The 12,503-nt window shown below is 46.6% G+C and overlaps 1 protein-coding gene across 1 annotated transcript in view; it reads right to left on the minus strand.

The window, feature by feature from the left end:
- The window catches only part of gse1b (Gse1 coiled-coil protein b), a 121,407-nt gene that overhangs the window by 12,385 nt on the left and 96,519 nt on the right, over positions 1–12,503 (minus strand). Inside the window, exons 3-4 of the mRNA XM_049718666.1 lie at positions 7,003–7,200; positions 1,475–1,683 (exon numbers count right to left, since the gene is read on the minus strand). Of these exons, the coding sequence (XP_049574623.1) occupies positions 1,475–1,683; positions 7,003–7,200 (407 nt within the window). The remainder of the gene's footprint in view (positions 1–1,474; positions 1,684–7,002; positions 7,201–12,503) is intronic.

Raw genomic sequence — 12,503 nt, forward strand, 5'->3', positions numbered from 1 at the left:
GCAGAATCCTGCAGTCATTAAAGCAAAATGCCAACGCACCAAACGCTCCTTCCATCACTGCTTTGGCAATTACCCCCCCCATGAAAGACTGCCTCATCTAAGGGACGCTAAATAGAAAGCAGCACTCGTATTGTATGTTAACACAGCAACAAACAAGCTTTTATTAGAGACTGTAAAGGGATTTCGAGATAACACCACGGCCTTCATGCAAAGCGTTTTCTTTGAATTGTGTGACCTCTCTGGCCTTGCGGCTCTGTATGACCACAAGAGTCTTTGAGCGCTCTTAAGTGGCGGCATCACAGCCAGATAGTGCTCGTACTCTATCTTTTCGAATACACGTACACACTCGCCCACCCCAGCTCCCTTGTCCACATCAATTGCCTCGGCATCGTCATCCTTCTGCTCCACAAAGCTGCCAGAGGCCCCACAAACCTGGTGACATGACCTTTTCCATTCTCGCTTGACCTCTTTCATGCACAGGCGCATAAACATGTACGCTAACAAACAAGACTATTTTCATGACGAAAGGGTGCTTTCGCTTTCACCGTCTTGAAATGGTGACACACTCCAACGCCAGAAGACACTCCCTCCCTTTCAATCTGTGTTTAACCTTTGAACCCTGCAAGCATTATTTTGTAAAAAAGCCATCGCTAAGCTGAGAGAGGGATCTAAGCGGCGTGTCCACAGGCGAGAGGACAATGGCCTAAATGCACTTGCATATTTCAAAATGCATGACCTTCTCAATGGCTGTTTGCTATGCCCCCGATCCCCTTCCTCTCTCCTTAGCCCTTCGAATCCATCAAACAAAGTGTCCAGGCCAGTTTGTGCATGGTGCCGGGCAAGTGCTGTCCATAACTGTGTGCTTGGCCTCCACCATTAGCCCTGATCTGCGATAAGAAGGCTTAAAGCAAGGCCATAATCCATAATCCACTCCTTATCAAAGCAAGCAGCGCTCCCTCTCTGCCTCTTTCTAATGCCCCACTACATAACAGCAACCTTGCATCAGGACTCACGAGGTAGAGGATGCGCTTGACTACGTGGGTGAGGAAGGTGGGACTAAGAGTGTACTTGGAGGAGGATGAGGAGCCTTAGGGCTGTGGACTTCACAGGAGCTCCGCCAAGGCCAAGAGGGTTAAGTGGGGAGGATGTCACCTTGATGACCAGAGGGCAGCTCGCAGTGTTTCAGTCACTGGCTCAAAGTGGGCGCGAAAGGTGGCAAAGTAATGCCATGATAGTGAACTCGAGCAAATATTCCTTGCTCCATTAGGTATGTCAAAAGCACAAATATCTTGGGTAACAGGTCAGCGGAAAGAAAAGAAATCCATTAATCCCTCGTAAGCCTGACGACGCGCACGCTAACTGGCAAGCTGAAGAATAAACACTCCATCGCCGCTTAGATGACACACAAGCAAATAGAAGGGCTAAAAATAGAACAGCTTTCGCAAAAAGCTCTTTATTTGATCTTTTTGTTTACCTGGCGTCCCTCGCTCCTCCAGAGTCCGTTGCTAGTCTTGGTTGGAGCAATGGTGACGACGGGTGGAGTGTTTGGCACGCTGTGGCCTGTCGGCGGAACCAGGACAGGCCCTGGACCGAGAGGGCCCCTCTTGGGCGTACTGACTGGAGAGCTGTGGTTGGTGGCTGGCGACGACACTGGGGAGGATTCACTGCTGATGGAGGAGGCAGCTAAGGAATGATAGGGAAGACAAATTAATGTGTTAAGGATGCTTTTATACTGTTCCACACAAGGAGAATTGATTAGTAATGTCATATGTAAAAGCACGTATACATACAAAGGACACAATGACATTTTGATCGTCAAAGATTCCAGAGCCCATTTGATTCATCAACAGTTCTTAGCAGCACGCGTAGGATGCGTGTAGTTAAGCAGAGAAGCCATTAATCATGGATTATCCAACCAGCAGAGGGTGCAATTAATTCTGGCCCAACTCATTTGCTGATTGGACCTGCATCAATAAATAAATAAATAACATCAAAAATCAAATAAACGGGAAATAGAAGGTCTGTAGTGGTTCTGTGAAGTACTTTAGCGTGGGCTGCAGTTTATTATTTTTTTGATGTCTCTACTTTTCAAGTGAATTAAATTTCTTGGAGCAAAGCTGTAGGTCAATATATCTCTGTGAGAAAAAACAAGACTCTCTCAGAACTGTCTTTTAGGAAAAAAATAAAACAAAATTCAGCACTCCTTTTCCAGATTCAGACAATTTGTTCAAACGGCCATTGCACACTAAATACAAAACGCCGATTGTAGTAATACAACAGCAACAGATAAAAGGCCAGATGTATGGCCCTAGGCCACAATTATAAAGTGACAGTAATTAGGATGCACAGCGTTGCGAGAGCCACAATCTCAACACACCGGAAAGGTTGCTTGAGAATGAAGCACTCATAGCGAACGTACACAGTTCCACATACCGCTAGATTTGTAATTCCGCTGCATATACGCACACACATAGAACAGGTGGCAAGAAGCTGGCCCAATGAGCTTCTCTGCTGTGCCGAGGCTTGTGTCACATTAACAAAACCCTCCAGGGACTGCCTGGAGCGGAGGGTCACAGTCTGGTCGCATGCCTCGCTTTGCTCACTCCTCACTCTCTCTCTTTGTAGTCCCAATGCACCCAAATCGTATGCTCGCATTCACACTTGACAGCAGTTTCCGTTTCGAGACCACACGTATTGACTGTATCTGTCTGTATGCCGATAACTATGATTCCTCACCAGGGTGCCCAATAAGCCTTACTCTTTCTTGCATAATCTTGTCCAGCGGGTCTCCTCGGCTCATCCAAAACGCAGCATTACACAGTCAAACTGGGTCACAACCATTTCAATGGGACACACGCGTGTGGAAGCACGAGCGGGAGACAAAAGAGCATCTGCATTCTGCAAGCAGGTAGTTAGACCGTCTACAATCTCGCACGCAGCCGCACATACGAAAGCTGTTGAAACCGCCGACTCTTTTTCAGTTTCAGGTCTACTTCCTCCCCACCTTTCCCACCATCAGAACAAAAACCACAGGTCTCATTCACATTACCGTTTCTTCCTAGCGACGGTTACCGTGGTAACTGAACAGACAACATCCTCTCATTGTGGGTGTGGTCAAATCATTGCTTGATTTTAATCCTTCTGACTAATACCACTGAATAATGGAAGAAATCAATAATGGCAGTAAGACTACGGTCCAGAAAACTAAAAATCTATGCTAGAAAGCACGGTGGGGCCGGCCGGGGTGGGTAGCTGGCAAGCACCGTGAGGCGAGACATAAAAATGAAAAATGAGATAGGTGGTGACTGGGGGTTAGAAAATAGAGAGGGAGTGCAAAGGAGGTGTGAGGTGAGGCAAGAGGTGGAGCAGAAAAGAAAACTGCGTACTACGTGCGTGTGTGTGTGTGTGTGTGTGGGGGGGGGGGGCATATCTTGTCTACACAAAGGCAATTAGTAGCCTAATCCTCCCCTCTCACCTCAGAGAGCCATTACTTTCCCCTGCAAGACTTGGCCAATCAATAGCTGCCCACTCAGCCTGGGGAACGGAGGTACACTTAATACAGCTCTTGTGTCGCCGCCTATTCGCTGACCACACACACACACACACACGTACACACACATACACACAATGTTCAACAAAGATGGGGGAACACGAAGCTGGGAGGAGGGACGAGGCAGATATGAGTGGAGGGGAGCGGTGATCACAGTGATACTGTACTGCTAAGCAACAGACCTCCACTCCATTTATTTCCCCCAACCGCCTCCCCCTCGAGCCCTCCTCTCATCTCCTCTGTTTCCTCCTCCTTTACTGTGTTAAAAGCTGAAAAGATGCAGAGTAGCCTAAATAATTAAGTGAACAGGAAGAGGAGCACAACAGGTGAGCGGGGAAACAACTAAACTATCTCAGTGCAATTCTTTTAACAACCGACAAGATATCCAACAACCTTTTCTCAACACCTCACACCTCTGTTCTATTTCAAAAACAACAACTAGACCACTGTTTGAAATATAAAACCCAATAGGTGTCATGGCTAAAATATATATCTCCTCTTTCATCTACACTAACAGTGAATGTGGCTAGCTGTACAATAACATGGCAAGGCAATGACCAAACTACATGCAGGTGGATTTTGCTGCTTAATCCATACATCAAAAGCGAAATATTAATCAGAACGCCATGTTTAGGCTGGATTTTGCTGTTTAATTCATATAGCAAAAGCAAAATATTAATCAGAATGCCATGTTTAGGCTAGTAGAGGTGCATATAGCATATTATTGTAAATAATTTTTGGAGTAGACTTCCCCTTCAAAAAAGGAGTGCAAGCAATAGGTACTTGATTGAGTTTCATACGGCATTAAACATGAAAACGTTTATCTATTTTGGAAAACACACCCTCCTAAGTACTTTGGATCTATAAAATCAATATAAAAAAATCAATTTTAAAAAGAGAGGGAGTGAGGCAGAGCATGGAGGCTGAGGCTGTTTGATTTATGTGGGGCTTCTTTCTAGATCGTGTCCTCTATTATAAGCCTCCACTCTGCCGGGCTGCTCCCTCACTTGACCGCTCAAGCAAAGCCACACATGCGCACACATATTTACGACAAACAACAGACCAAGCTGATGTCATAGGCTGAAGTCTGTTCCTTCATCCATTGATCTCATCTAATAAAAAAATAAAAAAAAGATTCGGTCGGGGATGCTGTGCCAAGGAGGGAAAAGATGACAAATGAAAATACAGAGGAAAATGGGGCATTCTGACTTCTGCTGACTCGACACACTGTACACGAGCGCTTAAATGCAGCAACTGATGAGGGTTGCGCAAGGAATCCGATTATCTTATATGGAGGAGGCTGGGTGGTGGTGCAGTGTCAAACGAAGCTTGTTTGTGAGTGTGTCGGCGCCAGTCACAGCCTGGAGGCTTTTGCCTTGAAGATACATGCACAGCACAGCCAGGCAGCACAAGCTTCAGGCAGGTTCCAGATGGAGAGGTCACAGACACACTGCCTCACTGTCCCAGCATGCTCCGAGAAACAAGGAGGGCCTTCGGACGCGAGCGCGCAAACATGCACGCATTTTGCACACAATCTGACTAAGAGCTCAGGTTTTCACAAATCTGCTAATTACTTTCAAATCTTTCTTGTCTTGCCAATGTACTTCACTATCTTATCCACCTTTGTTCTCTCGCTCTCTCTGTAGTCACTTTATTTCCAAGCAGGGTACAACAGTTGGTAGGAAGCCAGTGATGAAATTCTGATGATGTGTCTACAAGCGTGCGAGAGGAAACAACTGTGAGGATTAAACCCAGATCTGCCTAATTAATCACGTATCAGCGGGCTGGGCTTTTTGAGGCAGCACGTTATCACCGCTTTGTGTGTGTGTGCGTGTGTGCGCGCGTGTGTTTTGTGCCACTCTGAAGCTCATTATCCATCACCTCCCCTCTTCAGCACAGCACTCGGAACACCCAACTATTCATTATACTTGCAACAGACAAGTGAAAATTTGTGTTTGCACTTGTGCATATGAACAGCGATAGAGCTCGAATACTTAAACGAGTAGCTGCCAGTGATGATTGCGCCAAGCAAAGTCCTCCAGGCCATGGGACGATGAGTCATGCTATCCCATATACAATACGCTGCGCAACTCATCTAACCATGACGTGAGAGATTGAGTCAGATGGCAAAGACAACTATTGCATGAGTGGTGGCGGTGTTGCCTATAAATACAGGCTTGACGTGGCTGCAGTTCTATGGGTGTCGTGCCTCTACCCACCCCAGAGGTCATAGCTAAGGGGAGTTGCCCCAGATGCCCCAACGGCTGACGCACATGCTCATCACATCCTAGACCAGCCAGACAGCACAGTCAGCAAGGCCCCGAAAATAGCAAACTGGCGTTTAATAAAAAAAGGTGCTTGGGATTTATCAGCAATTATCTGGTGGCCTTTTGTACAACAAAGACAAAGAACAGAACCTCTTTGACTTGGCATTCACATATTCCAATTTTGCAGCAGGATGGGGAAGATATTAAAAAGCAAAACAGAGCGATAAGAAGAAAAATCATATCAGAAGGTGTGCTGCAGACCAAAAAAAAAAAAAGGCAGCAAGAATGGCTTCTGCAGGGGAATTTTTCTTAAGGAGGGAGACAGTAGTAGAAAGTAATAGAGCGTGCATACAGGGCTGAGGGCGTGAAGCGAGATGAAGGGGAGAAAGATCACGAGGGAGGTGATGAGAGACGCGTTCTCGCGCTATCTGCACTTAATAAATCATTTGCAGGGGAGCAACGTGTCTGGGGATAGCCAGGATGCTGATTTAAGAGCCAGCGCAAGGGTGAACAACAGTGTGAGCTGCATCTCTACAAAAGGTAGATATGAGCGCACACAAACATATACAGCCCTCTATAAACGCCAGATAGGAAGCAAGAACGTCACCAAGTGGTCACACTGCAAAGTAAGTCTGAATGGGCTGTGGTTAGTAATAAGTTTGGGACAAAATAATAATTTCACAATTTATTGTAGCATAATTGTAATCTCTCATGGCATAGTTTCACTACATAGATAGATTTGCTGCAATTAAATATTAAGTCTTTTTTTTTTTAAATCTATTTTAAGTACATTATTTCCAATATTTCTTCTTTGAGAATTTGGTGTTTTGTGACGATTAATCAAATTTCACAAATGTTGTGCCTAATTGAGATGTGAATATCTGTTATCTTTTCTTGTATTTTGGTGGCAAACCGAAAAGATTTTGGTCTACAGCAAAAATAAAGGAATTAGCTTGTTAACAGAAACATATTTGGACACACAGGGAGTGTGTTAAGTGGATGAGCGACAGTGTTTCCTTTTCATCGCAGGTTTTTAAGGGTCATCAATCAAGCCAATCCCTTGCCTGCAAATAATAATATTGCACTCAGCTGCACAAACAGCCCATGTAAAGGATCTCAAACAAAATACGGCAACAACAAAACTGTCGTGATGGATGCTCTGATTTGATGGCGTGGCGACTTTACCTCGTGGTTCTTCTGCCTGTTTTGCCAGTTTTCGGAGGGCTGCAGCGAATCCAGAGTGAGCCGACTGGGCAGCTGGGCTTCCATTGGCTACGATGGAGCCGTTAAGAGGTGACGGGGTGAGAGGGCTGACCGTCGCCGTTGTACGGGTTGCCGTGGAGATCATTCCTAGGGATGGTGACTTTGGCTCATGGCTCATGCCTGCAAACAAACAGAAGGGATTTTAATATCCAAAGAAGAATTCATGAAAAACTTGCCGAGAACACGAGGAGTGAAATTTAACCATTCACAGGTTCTCACATTAGCAAAAATTAGATATACAGTTGAACGACGACTTTACAAATGAGCAAGACAAAATGGATGTGGAAAAAAAAAGAACACAAAAAGCCGCTTGAGTCTGGAGCTGAGTTTCTGCGACAGCTGCAGCGGAGGGGAATTGGTGGTGTGAGGGGCAGCGGGCCATTCATTGTATAGCTTAAGGTCAAAGGTCGGAGGTTACGAGGGCAGGTCGACCTTCTACAGCCAAGAACTAAAAGTCTGGCTGTTTGTCTGCTTGAGGTCAAAGTTGAGACAATACACAACGTCAGAGCTGCGTGTGCGCCAACACAATCAAAGCGACTGTGTTAACTGTCCATGTTATCACAGTTCACGCATTTATGAGACTTCCTCCAATAGCACAACAGAAAATGCTGATTTCTCATGTAGGATAGTTGGAAGGGAAGAACGAGTGGGAGGCGGTTCCTTTCCTTCCTGCGCTCATGTGTGTGTGTGTGTGTGTGTGTGTGTGTGTGTGTGTGTGTGTGCGTGTGTGTGTGTTGAAAGGTGACACCGCGTTGACAGCCTCTCAGTCAGTGGAATCCCTAAATGCCAGAAGGGCGTGTGATAGACTTACATGCTCCAACAACACACACACACACCCACCCACCCACACGCACGCATGCACACACACTAAGGGCAGTTCATACTAGTGTACTTATAAAGCTAGCCCAAAAAATGACCCACTGACATGGAAAAAAAATATATATATCAATAACTCAATTGCACAAAGGGTATTTATATCAGATGTATTACTCTGGAGGCTGAGCGGGCTATAAATAGATTGTGTCCCCTCCGGAGCCGAGCAGCACGGCACCCTGCATGTGTCTAGCACATACACACACTCAGCAGTGGATTCATAGATGAGGGAGAGCGAGCGAGAGAGACTAACATTCCCAACAGCTCACAGATAGTCCTGGCTGTAACCCCCCAGTTACCCGGTGCACTCCATATGAACCCAGTACACAATTAATAATGGAGTCAACAATGACTACTGGCTGAACAATACACACTGCGCCTTTGGGAGAGTGGCAAAGCAGCAATCACACAGACTGCCCTGCCCGGTAATACTACTTAGTGAAGCCCCTTTCTGGCAGAGAAATTCCATAAAGGCGGGAGAAGTCAGCAAAGAGTGTAAACGGAAGGCTGACTGAGTATTTAGTAAAAGCACGTAAATAGATGCGATCAAGACAGAAGGCTGGGGAGGGGGCACACATCAAGCCACATGGTGAAAGGAGACAGACGAGCATAAAGCTTGACAAACAAACACAGAGCCACACATCCGGAGGTCTGGCCCCGGTTCCTGTCTCCCCCCCCGCCCCCCAAACAGACTGTGTGGTTGTAGCTCCTTACTGCACAAAGGAGTGGAAGCGCCTGGATCCCCCATGTCTGCATCTTCACATTCAGCCCGCACCAGCGCGCACCGGCGGCCACGGAGAGGACGCGCACCATCTTCCTGCTCGCCTTTGTTGCTCCCTCGCGTCTATCTATCTCCTCTCGCCTGCCTGCCTGCCTGCCTGTCCGCCTGCTCTCCCTCCCCGCCTGCTTTCCCGTCTCTGGCGCTGCCTCTCACAAAGACCGTTTGGAGCTTATCTAACAAAGCAACACACCACACGCGCTGCCTATCTCTCCCCTCCGTGTTCTCGCTCTCTCCCTCTGAGTGAGAAAACAGAAATTCTTAGCCTAGCAGCTGCTGCGATGTCACATGACCCCATCCCCCCCTGCCGCCACCCCACACCACCCACCCATAAACCTCCCTCCTTCACACTCTCCCTCCTCCACCCCTCTCAACCTATAATTCCTTAACCATTTGTAGATACCAGACACAGGCATGCATGGCTTGCCAAGGCGAGCTGGGGGAGGGGGAGAGAGGGAAGATGCTCAGCCGTTCGCCACGCCTGACCCCTTTGGCGTGTGTGGCTGAGCTCAATAAATGTGTGTGTGCACAAATTGATGCAATTGGAAACACTAAGGTTTGGTAAATTCCCCTTCTCTTTGAGAAGGAAAGACAAGCTGCAGCTTGTGACGCGCCCTCGAGCACCGAGGAACCACGGTGTTAGGAACATTGCCCACAATGAGCTCAGCTCAATTTACTTTATAGCCATACTTTGTCTGTCATAGCTATTTTGACATTTGCAACAATGGAAAACAGGCAAAATAGAGGAACTTCCCCACACCAAACTGTCAAAGGTGTATTTACGTGAGACCAGGGTGAGACTAGTGGAGTGTATTGGCTAACTACAAGCGCGGCTTCTGTCCTATCTGTGCTGCTCTCACTGCAGGGGTGCAAATGGGTCATATTTTAGTGGCTTCCTGCTGCCACTTCTCCTCTTTTCTCAGAAGAGCGAGGGAGCAGGTAGACCGGGGAGATGACAGAGAAAAGGGATTACCTTTAGGGCACAGCTTCACGCTCGCGAGCACGGAGCCAAAGGCCACCTTTTGACAAAGCACTGTTCTGTTCTTCAGGACATGCTCTTGCTCTATCCCCCCATCATAACACACCTCGGCTTGTTCTTATCACAAGGCAACTGACATCAGAGATCGACGACAGATTGAGTCCGGTGCGGCCAAAATTGTATAACGAAAGCAAAATCATTTCAGTGTGACACCATGGACAAAAATGATAATAATCCCTTTGACTGAGTCTCCTCTGCTTCAAGAGTTTTGTTTAACAAGAGAACAGTCCGTGAGAAAAATAAAAAAACATTTACACCGGAGGCGATTAGGGTACTCAGACGATGATGACTAACAGCAGTGAGCCAGACTCCCAAGTCAGTAATACTGTACAAGACAAGTGGCGGCTCTAGAACCAAACCATCCAGTAGATGGCGTCATCACCCAGTTAACTGGTAAACCAGCACAGGTCCCAGGCCTAGTCTTTTAAATCCAAAGATGTGCAAGACAAGACAAAAGGGCAGCAACTGATCTAACTGATAGTACTCTCTCGCTTGTAACCATAAGGAGAGGTGAAGAAACAATATGTTCTGGCAAAGGCAAGAAAGTTCAACAGTTGCACTGGCAAGTTGTTAAAAGGAATCTGTTATACGCACTGAGCTTCCTGGTGCTGTTTCGCCCTTGGGGAAAATACAACAAAAGGTCTGAAAAATGGAATGTAGACTGCAGCAAACCACAAACACACACAAACACACACAGACAGTCAGAACAGATTGACTGCTAAATGGCATACAGTAAACACACACACACACTTAACACCCAACAGAGTAAAGCTGATCACTAACCCCACATAAACAAATAAACACACAGGTTTCACAGTTTCAGTGGTTTGATTTCGGATCTCTCTCTCTCCCTCTTTCTCTCTTTTCTCTCTCTCTTTTTCCCTCTTCTCTCTCATTCCATCTCCCTCAGCCACACACACAAAATAAATCCTCATGGCTCCCGTGTGCCCCGGCCAGTGGAGAGATAATGCAGTGGCAGCTTTGGCGAGCGGTTAATCTTTAACCAGGAAGGGATTTGCCTAAGCTTGTTAAAACTAGCAGTAGCAGCCCATTGGACTGATCCACCTACCAGCTCGTCTCCGTCAAGTTGAACAAAGCAGGCTTGGAGACGATCGGCTATAACAACTCCAGAAGCATTGATCATCAATTCAAGAGAAAGAAGATGCCTTTTTTTTTTTTTTAACAAGCTGGTCACACTTTGATTTTAGCATACTCCTCATGCTGGTGACAGAACTGTGGCTGTAATTCACTGACATGTTACATTTGGTGAGGAAGTTAGCTAAATGCATATTCAAATCCAACTCCGGGAGATTTAACAATCCTACTATTTGTTGACGTTTCCCACTGTACAGTACTAGCAGAACAAATACACTAAGTGCACTGTACTGGTTCTTCCAGAAACCTGCTTGAGGGGTTTGACTATCAGCAACTTACAGTTTGCAAATGAGCTTTAACGACATGAGTAGAATGCTAATAACACACTGACTTTTAATGCATTTAGTGTATGTGTTTATTGTGCGTGTGTGCATGTGTGTGTATGTATGCGTGTGAGGCCAGTGTTCATTTTGAGATGAAAAAAAATCATATGATAGAATCTGATAGCAATTATATTAATACAAAAAAAAGGGGTCACCGGGAAGAAAGACATTTGAGGGCCAGTTCAACTTCTTGTCATGGTGAAATTAGCCAGTGTTAAGTAGCTCAGCTGCTCATACGGGGGAGATTTTGGAGTTAATGTGATGAGAACATGTCACCCGCTATGGCTGACAGTCTTGTTAGCTGTGCTGACAAGGCTGTCCATGGGGGTGGGCATGTCAAAGCCCTCTTACTATAAAAGCCATGGAGAAACACAAGTGATATGGTTCACCTAATCTAGCAGTACCATGTATAAAGGCCATGGCCGTCTGAATTGCACAAAGCACTTAAAAGGTTACAAGTAGGTGATGCATGTTCGTTCGTTCGTTCGTTCGCTCGCTCGCTCGCTCGCTCACTCGCTCGCTCACTCACTCACTCACTCACTCACTCACTCACTCACTCACTCACTCACTCACTCACTCACTCACTCACTCACTCACTCACTCACTCACTCACTCACTCACTCACTCACTCACAGCCCAGTCCAGCCCAGCCCAGCCCAGCCCAGCCCAACACAGCCCAGCACAGCACAGCAGGATAAACCTGCTCCAGTGGTTGGTTCCAGGTTTGTTTGACTTCAAAGCCAGATATGTCAGGGCAATCTACCCTTGAGCGTGAAAGAACGGATGCGCCTGTTTGTGGGTTTGCAAACATGCACACACCTACAAGCATATATCTGAGCGTGTGCACGCCACCTCATTTGCCTTGTGGTACAGGCCAAGAAATTATATCAAGGAAATCCTGCAATAGTAGCTTTGTGGCTACCGAGCTGAAGCGCGAGAAGGAAGACAAAGGGTCGGGGTGAGAAAAAAAAAGAAAGGGAGGAGTGAAGAATCCGGAAGGCAGCCGACCAGCATTGCCTGCGTGAGGGCTGTCATTATACAGCAGGCCTCCATTATGCAGCTACAGCGAAGAACAGAGTACATTTCCCTCTGACCTCACTGTCTTTATTACGAGCGTGCGCACACACAAACCTACCCACATACACACACAGCGCAAAGGCAATACACACAAAGCTTTACAGTAAGTGTGTGTGCACCTCCTCCTTCTCTTGCACTACTTCTAGCCACGCTACACACAACCAGAGGCATCACCTCA

This window comes from Syngnathus scovelli, chromosome 4, assembly GCF_024217435.2.
Source record: "Syngnathus scovelli strain Florida chromosome 4, RoL_Ssco_1.2, whole genome shotgun sequence".
NCBI classification, from domain to species: Eukaryota; Metazoa; Chordata; class Actinopteri; order Syngnathiformes; family Syngnathidae; genus Syngnathus; species Syngnathus scovelli.